The sequence below is a fragment of the Pan troglodytes genome, chromosome 9 (assembly GCF_028858775.2).
Source record: "Pan troglodytes isolate AG18354 chromosome 9, NHGRI_mPanTro3-v2.0_pri, whole genome shotgun sequence".
In the NCBI taxonomy this organism is placed as follows: Eukaryota; Metazoa; Chordata; class Mammalia; order Primates; family Hominidae; genus Pan; species Pan troglodytes.
Window position 1 is genome coordinate 65,590,592 of NC_072407.2, and position 13,798 is coordinate 65,604,389.

The following is a 13,798-nucleotide window of genomic DNA, read 5'->3' on the forward strand; positions in this document are numbered from 1 at the left end:
ATCCAGTATGGTGTCTTAGATGATTCTCTTGAAGATCTGCTATTTACTTGCCACTTTGTCTCCTCTCTGTGAGAGCAGCACACGATATCTGCTTCTAGTCAGCCATTGTGAAGTATGCCTAGTTCTTTGAATGTTAAAATTTGTCAGTAAAACCATCTAGTCCTAAATTTTGCTTTATTGGGAGAATTTTTATTACTGATTCCAAATTTTTACTCTTTATTGATATGTTCAGGTTTTTATTTCTTCCTGATTTAATCTTGGTAGATTGTTGGCATCTAGGTATTTATTCATTTCCTCTAGGTTTTCCAGTTTCTTAGTGTACAGTTGCTCATAATAGTCTCAAACAATCTTTTGTATTTCTGTGATCTCTATTGTAATGTCTCCTTTTTCATTTCTAATTTTATTTATTTGGATTTTGTGTCTTTTCTTTTCTTGATTGTGTAGCTAGCAGTTTGTCCATTTTGTTTGTCTTTTCAAAACACCAATCTTTCATTTCATTATGCTTTGTGCTTTTTAAAAAGTCTCTATATTGTTTGGTTCTTTTCCAATCTTTATTATTTCTTTCTTGCTATTAATTTTGGGGCTTGATTTATTCCTCCTTTTCAGGTTCCTTGAGGTACACTGTGATATTGTTTATTTGAAACCTTATTTGAAATAAACATTTATTGCTATAAACTTCACTTTAGCAAAACTTTTGCTGTATCTCTTAATCTTTAATGTTTGTGTTTTAATTTTCATCTATTTCAAGACATTTTGAATTTCACTTTTTAATTTCTTTCTTGACCCAGTGATTATTCCAGAGTAGTCATTTAATTTCCGTGTGTTTGTATAGTTTCCAAAGTTCCTCTTGTTTTTGATTTCTGGTTTTATTCCACTGTGGTCTGAGAAGATATTGGATATGATTTTAACTTTTTAAAATTTATTGAGACTTGTTTTGTGGGCTAACGTATGGTCTACCCTGAAGAGTATTCCATGTACTGATGAGAAGAATGTGTGTTCAGTAACTGTTGAATGAAATGTTCTGTAAATGTCTATTTGGTTCATTTGGTCTAAAGAACAGTTTAAATCCATTTTTTGATTAATTGTCTATCTAGATATTCTGTCTAATGCTGTGGGTGGGGTGCTGAAGTTCCCAAGTATTACTATATTGAACTCTACCTGTCTTTTTAGATCTAGTAATATTCAATTTATATACCTGGGTTCCCCAGGGTGGGGCATATTCTATTTAGAATTGTTATATCCTCTTGCTGAATTGATCCCTTTATCATTATATAATGACTTTCTTTGTCTCTTTGTACTGTTTTTGAGTTAAAGTCTGTTTTATGCAATAGAGGTATAGTCACCCTGCTCACTTTTGGTTTCCATTTACATGGAATACCATTTTCTATCCCCTTACTTTCATTATACTTGTTGTCTTTACAGAGAAGATAATTTTCCTACAGGCAGAATATATTTGGTAATTTTTAAAAATCCATTTAGCCTGTCTATATCTTGTCAGTGTAAAGTTTAATCTGTTTACAATCAAGGTTGTTATTGATATATGAGGGCTTATTACTACCATTTATTACTTGATTTCTGGTAATTCTGTATGCTCTTTGTTCCTTACTTTCTCTCTTATTGTTTATCAGTGTGGTTTGTTGGCTTTTGACAGTGGTAACTGTCTGTTTGCTCTACCAGTGAGTTTTATACTTTCATGTGTATTCAGGGTAGTATTAATAGATAACATTCTTTCACTTCCAGGTTTAGAAATCCCTTAAGCATGACTTATAGGATTTGTCTAGCATTTATCAATTACCTCAGCTTTTGATTGTCTGGGAAACACTATTTCTCTTTTATTTATGAAGTATAACTTTGCTAAGCATTGTATCCTTGGATGAAAGATTTTTCTTTCTTTCAACACTTGGAATATATCATCTTATTCTCTCGTGGTCTGTGAAGTTTCTGCTAAGAAATCCATTGGTAGCCTAATGGGGGTTCCCTTATAAGGAATGAAATGCTTCTCTTTTGCTGAATTTAGAACTCCCTCTTTGTCTTTGACTTTTGACAGTTTGACAAGAATGTGTCATGGAGAAGATATTGAGTTGTATTTATTTGGGAATGTGTGCACTTCCTATATCTGGATGTCTAAATATCTTGGTAGACATGGGAAGTATTCACCTACTATTCTGTCAAATAGGCTTTGTATCTTTTTCATTTGCTCTTCATCTTTTGGGACATGAAAATTTCAAATGTTTGATCACTTTGTGGTGTCTCATATGTCACAAAGCCTTTATTCATACCTTATTTTTCTCTGTTATTTTTGTCTGAGTGTGTGATTTCAAAAGACCTGTTTCACATTATGAAATTTTTTCTTCTACCTGATCTCATCTACATTTGAAGCCTTTGGGCATATATTTTAATTTCATTTAATGAATTCTTCAGTTCCTGGATTTCGGTTTGGTTCTTTTTCTTATCATATCTATCTCTCTGGCAATTTTCTGATTCATATCCTGAATCGTATTTGTGATTTCTTTATGTTCTTTGTGTGTTCTCTCGTATCTTATTGAACTTCTTTAATGTTAATATTTTTAATCTTTTTCCTGGCATTTTATAAATTTCTTTTTTATTCGAATCTGTTGCTGGAGAATTATTGTGATTTTTAGAAAGTATCCCATTTCCTTGCTTTTTCATATTTATTGTGTCCTTATATTAATAATATTGATATATATGGATGTGGCATAACCATCATTTCCTTTTTTTAATCTGCTTTCATAGGGGAGAACTCTTTTCTTTTCTTTTTCATTATTATACTTTAAGTTTTAGGGTACATATGCACAACGTGCAGGTTTGTTACATATGTATACATGTGCCATGTTGGTGTGCTGCACCCATTAACTCGTCATTTAACATTGGGTATATCTCCTAATGCTATCCCTCTCCCCTCCCACAACCCCACCACAGGCCCTGGTGTGTGATGTTCCCCTTCCTGTGTCCACATGTTCTCATTGTTCAATTCCCACCTATGAGTGAGAACATGCGGTGTTTGGTTTTTTGTCCTTGCAATAGTTTGCTGAGAATGATGGTTTCCAGCTTCATCCATGTCCCTACAAAGGACATGAACTCATCTTTTCTGATAGTTTATCTATGGTTTTGGTTTGTATGGTATTTTGGTTTTGATTTTGGGTGCTGTAATAGTATAGTCTTCATATGATTTCCTACACTGTAAAGAGTGTCAGTGGGCACTGTCTCAGTGGCCTCAGAAGTGGCTCTAAGTGGAGGCTGTGGTGAAATTTTGTTGAAGATGGGGACACCAGTTGGGCCAGTGCTCAGGTCACAGTTGTGGCAGCTGCAGGCCAAGCATACCTGTCCTTGGACTCCAGGGCATTGCATGCTGGCAGTGGTGTTAGCAGTTATGGGCTAGTTGATTCTTGGGCCTCCAGGCAACTTGCTCAGGTGCCAGTAGTAGCAATAATGGGTCATGCTAGTGGGCAGGTTCTTAGGTCTTTGGGCAGCATGCATGAAATGGGTGATGGCAGTAGCAGTGGTGGGAGTATTCTCTGGCTCACAAGTGGTCTGCATTGGTGTTAGCAGTGGCAGTGATGGACTGCACTGGCCAGTCCCCAGGCCCACAGGTGATGCATGGAGATGGGTGCTAGCTGTGGTTGTAGTGACAGGCTGTGTGGGCTGCTTCTTAGGCTCTAGGAGGAGTGCTAAGTACCAATAGTAGTGGACACTGCAAGGAGATTCCCCAGATCCTTGGATGGAGTGCTCAGGCACTGGGAGTGGTGGGTGGAGCCAGACCTAGTGGTCCTGTCCTTGGGTCCTCTGCTGTTGTATATGGGTGGTGGCTTTGTTGGGCAGGCATGGAGTTATCTTCAGACCCTTGCAGAGTGTTATGATGGGGGTGACAGTGGTGGCAGTGAGTGGGGAGTGAGTGCCCTCAAGGCACATACAAATATGGTGCCACCCTACTACTGTGGACAGCAAAGTTGCTGCCAGTTACTTGTTCTTTGGCCCTGAGAAGGCAAATTCAGGGTGACCTGCTGCTACCGGGAGCAACCAGTGGTTCATGCTTCAGCCTGGTGGCAGCTGCCAGCAGCAGTGGTGGCTGTTCCCCAAATGGTGCCATAGGCTGGGCTCCCCCAATGGTGCCATGCTGTAGCCACCTAGGTCTTGAGGGGGAGGTTATGTGAGATGCAGCATGACCTCCCTCTCTGGAGCAATGCCATTGCACAGTCTTCAGGCAGTTCCTTATGTTAGTCTGAAAACCCACAGGGCTCTAGGTGCTATCCCATGGCTAGGATTACAGGAGTCTGTGGAGGAAATGTGGACCACTGGGGATCTCTAACTTACCCTTTTCCTACACTGCAGAGGCTCTCTTAGCTGACAGACAATGCTAATCAAGCAGACTGCCCTGCTTCCTTCTTCATTCTTCCCTAGATGTTTCCTGTCACTCCTTGGCTTAATTCTTGTGTTTCCTCGAGGTCTATTCGAGGTGTTATTATCTACTTGTTATTTTGGTTCTTCTTTGTGGAGATGGCGAGTTCCAGATGCCTTTAATCAGCCATCTAGAAGCCAATTCTATATTTTTTTCACTAGGACTTAATTATACTTGTTCTAGAACATCATGTAAATGGAAATTATAAACTGTGTATTTTTGCATACAGTTTCTTTTTTCAATATAGTATATGTGAGATTAATGTGTGCTTTTGTTTTTATCAGCATTTTATTTCTTTTTATTGCTGAGTAACATTACATTTGGATATGGATGTTAACAACTTATTTATCCATATTACTGAATGGATGTTGTTATTGGACATATGGCTTTTTTTTCAGTTTATGTTTTGTAAATGCAGCTGCTATTTACATATTCTTTTATGACATCTTATGGACACAAATATTTGGTAATATTTGGTGATTTTTATTTACAAAGTAGGCTTATTTTTAACTTTATAAGCCTTTTAACAGAACTTTATAAGACCTGAGCAGCAGGTTTATTTCCAAAAGTATGGAGAATTACATTAAATGTAATTTAATGGACTAAATACTGCAATTAAAGGGACTAAATATACCAATTAAAAGTCAAAGTTTTAAGGCAGCATTGAGTAGGTGTCCCATCTAAATGCTGTCTACAAGTGGTAGATTTAAATATAAGGACACAGGTAGGTTAAATGTAATAGGATGTAGTAAAAAATTGATTTTATAGGTTTCATGTAATTCTTATGAAAATTCCAGGAAGTTACTTTTTAGACATTAACATCTTAATTCTAAAATGTATGTGGGAAGAAACAGGCCATAGAATAGCTAAGTCAATTAGACTCCCACACAATAATAGTGGGAGAATTTAACACCCCACTGTCAATATTAGACAGATCAATGAGACAAAATTAACAAGGATAGCAAGGACTTCAACTCAGCTCTAGACCAAGTAGACCTAATTGACATCTACAGAACTCTCCACCCCAAATCAACAGAAGATACACTCTTCTCAGCACCACATTGCATTTATTCTAAAATTGACCACACAATTGGAAGTAAAACACTCCTCAGCAAATGTAAAAGAATGGAAATCTTAACAAACAGTCTCTCAGACCACAGTGCAATCAAATTAGAACTCAGGATTAAGAAACTCACTCAAAACTGCAGAACTACATGGAAACTGAACAACCTCCTCCTGAATGACTACTGAGTGAATAATGAAAGAAGGCAGAAATAAAGATGTTCTTTGAAACCAATGAGAACAAAGACAAAATGTACCAGAATCGCTGGGACACATTTTAAATCAGTATATAGAGGGAAATTTATTGCACTAAATGCCCACAAGAGAAAGCGAGAAAGATCTAAAATCAACACCTTAACATCACAATTAAAAGAACTAGAGAAGCAAGAGCAAACAAACTCAAAAGCTAGCAGAAGACAAGAGATAACTAAAATCAGGGAGAATTGAAGGAGATAGAGACATGAAAAACCCTTCAAAAAAATCAATGAATCCAGGAGCTGGTTTTTTGAAAAGATCAGCAAAATAGATAGATCACTAACCAGACTAATAAAGAAAAGAGAGAAGAATCAAATAGACGCAATAAAAAATGATAAAGGTGATATCACCACCGATCCCACAGAAATACAAACTACCATCAGAGAATGCTATAAACACCTCTATGCAAATAAATTAGAAAATCCAGAAGAAATGGATAAATTCCTGGATACATACACCATCCCAAGACTAAACCAGGAAGAAGTCGAATCCCTGAATAGATCAATAACAGTTCTGAAATTGAGGCAGTAATTAACAGTCTACCAACCAAAAAAAGTCCAGGACCAGATGGATTCACAGCCAAATTCTGCCAGAGGTACAAAAAGGAGCTGGTACCATTCCTACTGAAACTGTTCCAAAAAATAGAAAAAGAGGGAGTCCCCCCTAACTGATTTTATGAGGCTAGCATCATCCTGATACCAATCCAGGAAGAGACACAACAACAACAAAAAAAGAAAATTTCAGGCCAATATCTCTGATGAATATTGATGTGAAAATCCTCAATAAAATAATGGCAAACAGAATCCAGCAGCACATCAAAAAGCTTATCCACCACTACGAAGTCGGCTTCATCCCTGGGATGCAAGGCTGGTTCAATATACACAAATCAATAAATCTAATCCATCACATAAACAGAACCAATGACAAAAACCACGTGATTATCTCAAGAGGTGCAGAAAAGGCCTTCGACAAAATTCAACACCCCTTCATGCTAAAAACTCTAAATAAACTTGGCATTGGTTGAACGTATCTCAAAATAATAAGAGCTACTTATGACAAACCTACAGCCAATATCATACTCAATGGGCAAAAGCTGAAAACATTTCCTTTGAAAACTGGCATAAGACAAGGATGCCCTCTCTCACCACTCCTATTCAACATAGTATTGGAAGTTCTGGCCAGGGAAATCAGGCCAAAGAAAGAAAGAAGGTATTAAATGAGGAAAAGAGGAAGTCAAATTGTCTCTGTTTGCAGATGACATGATTGTATATTTAGGAAACCCAGTCTCAACCCAAAATCTCCTTAAGCTGATAAGCAACTTCGCCAAGTCTCAGGATACAAAATCAATGTGCAAAAATCACAAGCATTCCTATACACCAATAACAGACAGCCAAATCATGAGTGAACTCCCATTCACAATTGCTACAAACAGAATAAAATACCTAGGAATCCAACTTACAAGGGATGTGAAGGACCTCTTCAAGGAGAACAGAAAGCCACTGCTCAAGGAAATAAGAGAGTATACAAACAAATGGAAAAGCATTCCATGCTCATGGATACGAAGAAACAATATTGTGAAAATGGCCATACTGCCCAAAGTAATTTATAGATTCAATACTATCTCCATCAAGCTACCATTGGCTTTCTTCACAGAACTGAAAAAAAATACTTTAAATTTCATATGGAGCCAAAAAACAGCCCGCATAGCCAAGACAATCCTAAGCCAAAAGAACAAAGCTGGAGGCATCACACTACCTGACTTTAAACTATACTACAAGGCTACAGTAACCAAAACAGCATGGTACTGGTACCAAAACAGATATATAGACCAATGAAATAGAACAGAGGCCTCAGAAATAATGCCACACATCTACAACTATCTGACCTTTGGCAAATCTGACAAAAACAAGCAATGGGGAAAGGATTCCCTATTTAATAAATGGTGTTGGGAAAACTGGCTAGCCATATGCACAAAACTGAAACTGGACCCCTTCCTTACACCTTATACAAAAATTAACTCAAGATGAATTAAAGACTTTAACATAAAACCTAAAACCATAAAAACCCTAGAAGAAAACCTAAGCAATACCATTCTGGACATAGGCATGGGCAAAGACTTCATAACTAAAACACCAAAAGCCATGGCAACAAAAGCCAAAATTGACAAATGGGATATAATTAAACTAAAGAGCTTCTGCATAGCAAAGGAAACTATCATCAGAGTGAACAGGCAACCTACGGAATGGGAGAAAATTTTTGCAATCTATCCATCTGACAAAGGGCTAATATCCAGAATCTACAAAGAACTTTAAAAATTTACAAGAAAAAAAAAACCCCATCAAAAAGTGGGCAAAGGATATGAACAGACACTTCCCAAAAGAAGACATTTATGTAGCCAACAAATGTATGAAAAAAAGCTCATCATCACTGGTCATTAGAGAAATGCAAATCACAAAGACAATGAGATACCATCTCATGCCTGTTAGAATGGAGATCATTAAAAAGTCAGGAAACATCAGATGCTGAAGAGGATGTGGAGAAATAGGAACGCTTTTAGGTGTTGGTGGGAGTGTAAATTAGTTCAACCATTGTGGAAGACAGTGTGGTGACTCCTCAAGGATCTAGAACTAGAAATACCATTTAACCCAGCAATCCTGTTACTGGGTATATACCCAGAGGATTATAAATCATTCTACTATAAAGACACATGCACACATATGTTTATTGCAGCACTGTTCACAATAGCAAAGACTTGGAACTAACCCAAATGCCCATCAATGACAGACTGGATAAAGAAAATGTGGCACATATACACCATGGAATACTATGCAGCCATAAAAAAGATGAGTTCATGTCCTTTGCAGGGACATGGATGAAGCTGGAAACCATCCTTCTCAGCAAACTGACACAAGAACAGAAAACCAAACACTTCATGTTCTCACTCATAAGTGGGAGTTGAACAGTGAGAACCCATGGATGCAGGGAGGGGAATATCACACACTGGAGCCTGTCTGGGGGTGGGAGGCTAGGGGAGGGATAGCATTAGGAGAAATACCTAATGTAGATGATGGGTTGATGGGTGTAGCAAATCACCATGGCTCATGTATAGCTATGTAACAAACCTGCACGTTCTGCACATGTATCCCAGACTTAAAGTATAATAATAAAACTAAAAAAAGAATAAGGTCAAGTATGGTCAAGTAGGTAGAGATAGGGAATGGAATGGTGTTTACAAGGGCTGGGGTGTGAGGGGTGGGAAGAAGTGGGGAGATGTAAGTCAAAGGATACAAAGTAGCCTATATGTAGGATGAACAAGTTGAAGAATCTCATGTACAACAGAAGAACTGTAATTAATAACAGTATATTGTGTTTTTGATAAATGAATAGATTATATGTGCTTTTGCCAAAGGGGGGAATGGGTAACTTTTCCCATTTGTGAGATGATAGATAGGTTAATTGGTTCCACTATAGTTAGCATTTTATATATCTCTATATATCTTTATCTATAAATATACATATATATATCTTATAACATCATGTTGCTTATCTTAAATATGCACAATAACATTGATTTCAAAAAGCCAAACAATTGTATATACATTCTATGGAATAATATTCAGCAATAAAAAGGAACAAAGTATTAATATATACAGCAACTTAGATGAATATCTGTAGTTTCTGATTTTTCAAAAGCCAACCTGAGAAGGATATATACCATATTATTCTCCTAGAAGGAGGGATATCTGTGGAGATGTAACTGTTCACTATCTTGATTGTGATGATGGGCACACTAAATTACACACATAAAATTGTATAGTACTATATGCATACACAGATACAGATAAACCAACAGGGGAAATATTAATAAAATCAGTAGATTGTATCAGTATCAAGATCCTGGTATTATACTACATTGTATCATACTAGCATCTTGATGTTGATACAGTATTATACTACAGTTTTGTAAAATATTACCATTAGAGGAAACAGGATGATGAGTATATGATTACTCCTTGTGTTATTTCTTGCAACTGCATGTAAATCTATAATAATCTCAAAAAACATTTCACTTAAAAATCTAAAACATGGGAAAGTTATCTCATGCAAACTATAAGAAACGTGGCATAGCCATGTTAATGTTAAAAAATATATAATTCAAAATGAGGAGCATCACTAGAGATAGAGGCATAGTTTATAACAATAAAATAAATAATTTATCTGGATTCCCAAAACTAACATGGAAAAGATCTTCCAATGTGCTATGTATAAATGAATAAATAAGCCCAAGGAAATAAACTCCTATATGAGCTGAACACTGCCTTTCTCTTCTATTTATATTTCATATAATTTAAATTTATGTGAGTTCCTCATGTGATTTAACCTGAAGCATAATATCAGTTAACAAAAGATAGTAATGGCATCACATTCCAATTTGCTTTAAAAAGCAAAACATGGTAATTGGGATTTGCATTTATTCATCATTTTAATCTAAATTCAGTACTAAAGGAGAAAAACCCTGACTTTCTGCTCTTTTCATGGAAAAATTATAAAGCAGTTTACTTTTGTATCTCTCAAATTTCACTTCCTAGAAATAACAACACTGTTTAACCGATTTCTCTTAGCTTATTTAGAGAACATGTACATGCCAAAGTCCAATGTAAATTTCATGAGTCACTTGAGGACAAACATATTTAGAGAGAGTAAACCTTTAAACGGATTTTATTGTCAACAGCTAGAAGTATCTCTATGAAATAATGATCTCTATGACTACAAAATAACATCTACCTCCTGATCGCAAAAGAACTGAGGAAGCTCTTTCCACTACGGCTGTATTGCACTGGTGAGTCCGGGCCCATGGATGAGAAATTGATGTGAGGATCAATACAAGCTTAATTTGAATTAATAAAAGGAAATATTTTCTCCCTTTGAACTTATCTCCGTAAAGCCATTGTGCCTCCTGTTGGGGGTCACGTGTTCACAATCAATGGCCTTTGAGGAGCTCTTGAGTCAAGTTGGAGGCCTTCGGAGATTTCAGATCCTTCATCTGGTTTTTATTCTTCCCTCTCTCATGTTATTAATCCCTCATATACTGCTAGAGAACTTTGCTGCAGCCATTCCTGGTCATCGTTGCTGGGTCCACATGGTGGACAATAATACTGGATCTGGTAATGAAACTGGAATCCTCAGTGAAGATGCCCTCTTGAGAATTTCTATCCCACTAGACTCAAATCTGAGGCCAGAGAAGTGTCGTCGCTTTGTCCATCCCCAGTGGCAGCTTCTTCACCTGAATGGGACTATCCACAGCACAAGTGAGGCAGACACAGAACCCTGTGTGGATGGCTGGGTATATGATCAAAGCTACTTCCCTTCGACCATTGTGACTAAGGTAAAGGGTCCTGTTAACCTGTTCTGGATACACAATCCAGGTGTTTAGAAGAAAATAAACATGCTTTAAGCCTCTAGTTATTGTGTAGATAGTGTAGTCAGCACTCAGACACTCTTTTGGCAAATAGTGATTGCTCTTTTTTTTTTTTTTTTTTTGAGATGGAGCTTGACTCTTGTTGCCCAGGCTGGAGTGCAATAGTGAGATCTCAGCTCACTGCAACCTCCACCTCTGAGGTTCAAACAATTCTCCTGCCTCAGCCTCTGAAGTAGCTGGGATTACAGACATGCATCATGACACTCAGCTAATTTTTTTTCTTTGTATTTTTAGTAGAGACAAGGTTTCACCATGTTGGCCAGACAGATCTCAAACTCCTGACCTCAGGTGATCCACCCGAAAGTGCTGGAATTGCAGATGTGAGCCACCGCACCTGGCTACTTATTTTTTAATTGTCAGGCACTTACATTGAATTTGAGGCAATGAACTCAACCAACTAGATATAAATACAGCTATCACAAAACTAGCTTGAAGAGAAGACTAATGATTAGAAAAATATTCTTCCTGGTCACTTGTTCTCAGCCTAAGTTGCAAATTGGAAACATCTGTGTTATTTTTAAAATCTGCCTGCTTTGGCTACATGTTACAGAAGCAAATCAGAGTGGATTTCATACTAGCATCAATGGTTAAAAAAGTCTCCTTAATGTGTTTAATGTGTGACAAAAATTGAGAACCACTGAGGTATGCAGTGCTGAATGAATATAAAGACAGACATTAACATAACCTGGAAGGTTTTGGGTGAGGATTTCCGGAGAAATCCATGCTTAAGCCAAGACTTGAATGGTATAGGTAAGAAAATGTAGTAAAAAGAGGCTAGAGAGTGTGTCCACTGAAAGCTATTGCAGCAAGTGAACAATGAGAAGTCAAAAGCTGCTGTGAAGCTATGCTGTATTGGCTTCCTTCTCTTCCAGTGGGACCTGGTATGTGATTATCAGTCACTGAAATCAGTGGTTCAATTCCTACTTCTGACTGGAATGCTGGTGGGAGGCATCATAGGTGGCCATGTCTCAGACAGGTGAGTGTCTCCAGATCAGGGTTATCATTACTCTGCAGTGTTTTTATCAGCTTACAATTAATTTTTTCACAAAGAAATGTTATTGAGTTACAATATGCAATTTACACTGTTGGTGCTGCTTTGTTCCCCAGAGAGTTAGATACAGAAATGAATTACAGTGAGTTTAGTGAGTGCCATTTTGTTGCCACAGAGATCTCTGAACAGCATCTCTGTATAGGATACTGAATACAAAAATATCAAAATAGAGAATTCATCCTCCTTGAAAATACAAATATATGAAATGGTGTGTAGACCTTGGCTAGGGATATTGTGTTAAGTCCCTCCTGGACTCTGTGAGCTAAATGCTTGTGGGCTCCCCAGCCTGGTTGTCATTATCATAATTACCCCACTGTAATGAGTAGGAATATTAGTCTGTTCTCATGCTGCTAATAAAGACATACCTGAGACTGGGTAATTTATAAAGGAAAGAGGTTTAATAAACTCACAGTTCCACATGGCTTGGGAGGCCTCACAATTTTGGTGGAAGGTGAATGAGGAGCAAATTCATGTCTTGAATGGTGGCAGGCAAGAAAGCATGTGCAGGGAACTCCCCTTTATAAAACCATCAGATCTCATGAGACTTACTCACTACCAGGAGAGCATCATGGGAAAAACCAGCCCCCATGATTCAATTACCTCCCACTGGCTCCCTCCCATGACACATGGGGATTATAACAATTCAACGTGAGATTTGGTTGGGGACACAGAGCCAAACCATAACAATATGAATTTTAAAATAATAGTTTTTAGCTCTGTGAAGAATCTCAATGGTAGTTTAATAGGAATAGTATTAAATCTATAAATTGCTTTGGGCATGTATTAGTCCACTCTCACCCTGCTGTGAAGAACTGCCTGAGGCTAGGTAATTTATAAAGAAAAGAGGATTAATTGACTCACAGTTCAGCATGACTGGGGAGACCCCAGGAAACTTACAATCATGGTGGAAGGGGAAGTAAACACATTCTTCTTCACATGGTAGCAGGAAAGAGAAGTGGAGGGTGAAGGGGGTAAAAGCCCCTTATAAAACTATCAGATCTCATGAGAACTCACTCACTATAGTGAAACCAGCATGGAGATAATGCCTTCATGATTCAATTACCTCTCACCAGGTCCCTCTCATAACACATGGGGATTATGGGAACTACAAGTCAAGATGAGATTTGGGTGGGGACACAGCCAAATCATATCAGGGCAGTATAGCCATTTTTATAACATGGACTCTTTCTACCTATGAGCATGGAATGCTTTTGCATTTTTGTGTGTGTCATCTTTGATTTTTTTTTTTTTGAGTAGTGTTTTGTAATTCTCCTTGTAGAGATCTTTCACCTCCCTAGTTAGCTGTATTCCTAGGTATTTTATTCTTTTGTGGCAATTGCGAATGGCATTGCTTTCCTTATTTGGCTCTCAGCTTGACTGTTATTGGTGTATAAGAATGTTAGCGATTTTTGCACGTTGATATCCTATCCTGAGACTTGCTGAAGTTGTTTATCAGCTTAAAAAGCTTTTGGGCTGAGACTATGGGGTTTTATAGATACAGTATCATATCATCTGCAAACAGGGATAGTTTGAC

At 37.4% G+C, this 13,798-nt stretch overlaps 1 protein-coding gene across 2 annotated transcripts in view; it reads left to right on the plus strand.

Moving 5' to 3' along the window:
- SLC22A10 (solute carrier family 22 member 10) overlaps nt 1–13,798 on the plus strand; it is a 96,351-nt gene that overhangs the window by 63,586 nt on the left and 18,967 nt on the right. For both annotated transcript variants that reach the window (XM_016921102.2, XM_016921105.3), the window contains exons 5-6: nt 10,467–11,120; nt 12,086–12,189. In XM_016921102.2, the coding sequence (XP_016776591.1) occupies nt 10,719–11,120; nt 12,086–12,189 (506 nt within the window). In that variant the 5' untranslated portion in view covers nt 10,467–10,718. The remainder of the gene's footprint in view (nt 1–10,466; nt 11,121–12,085; nt 12,190–13,798) is intronic.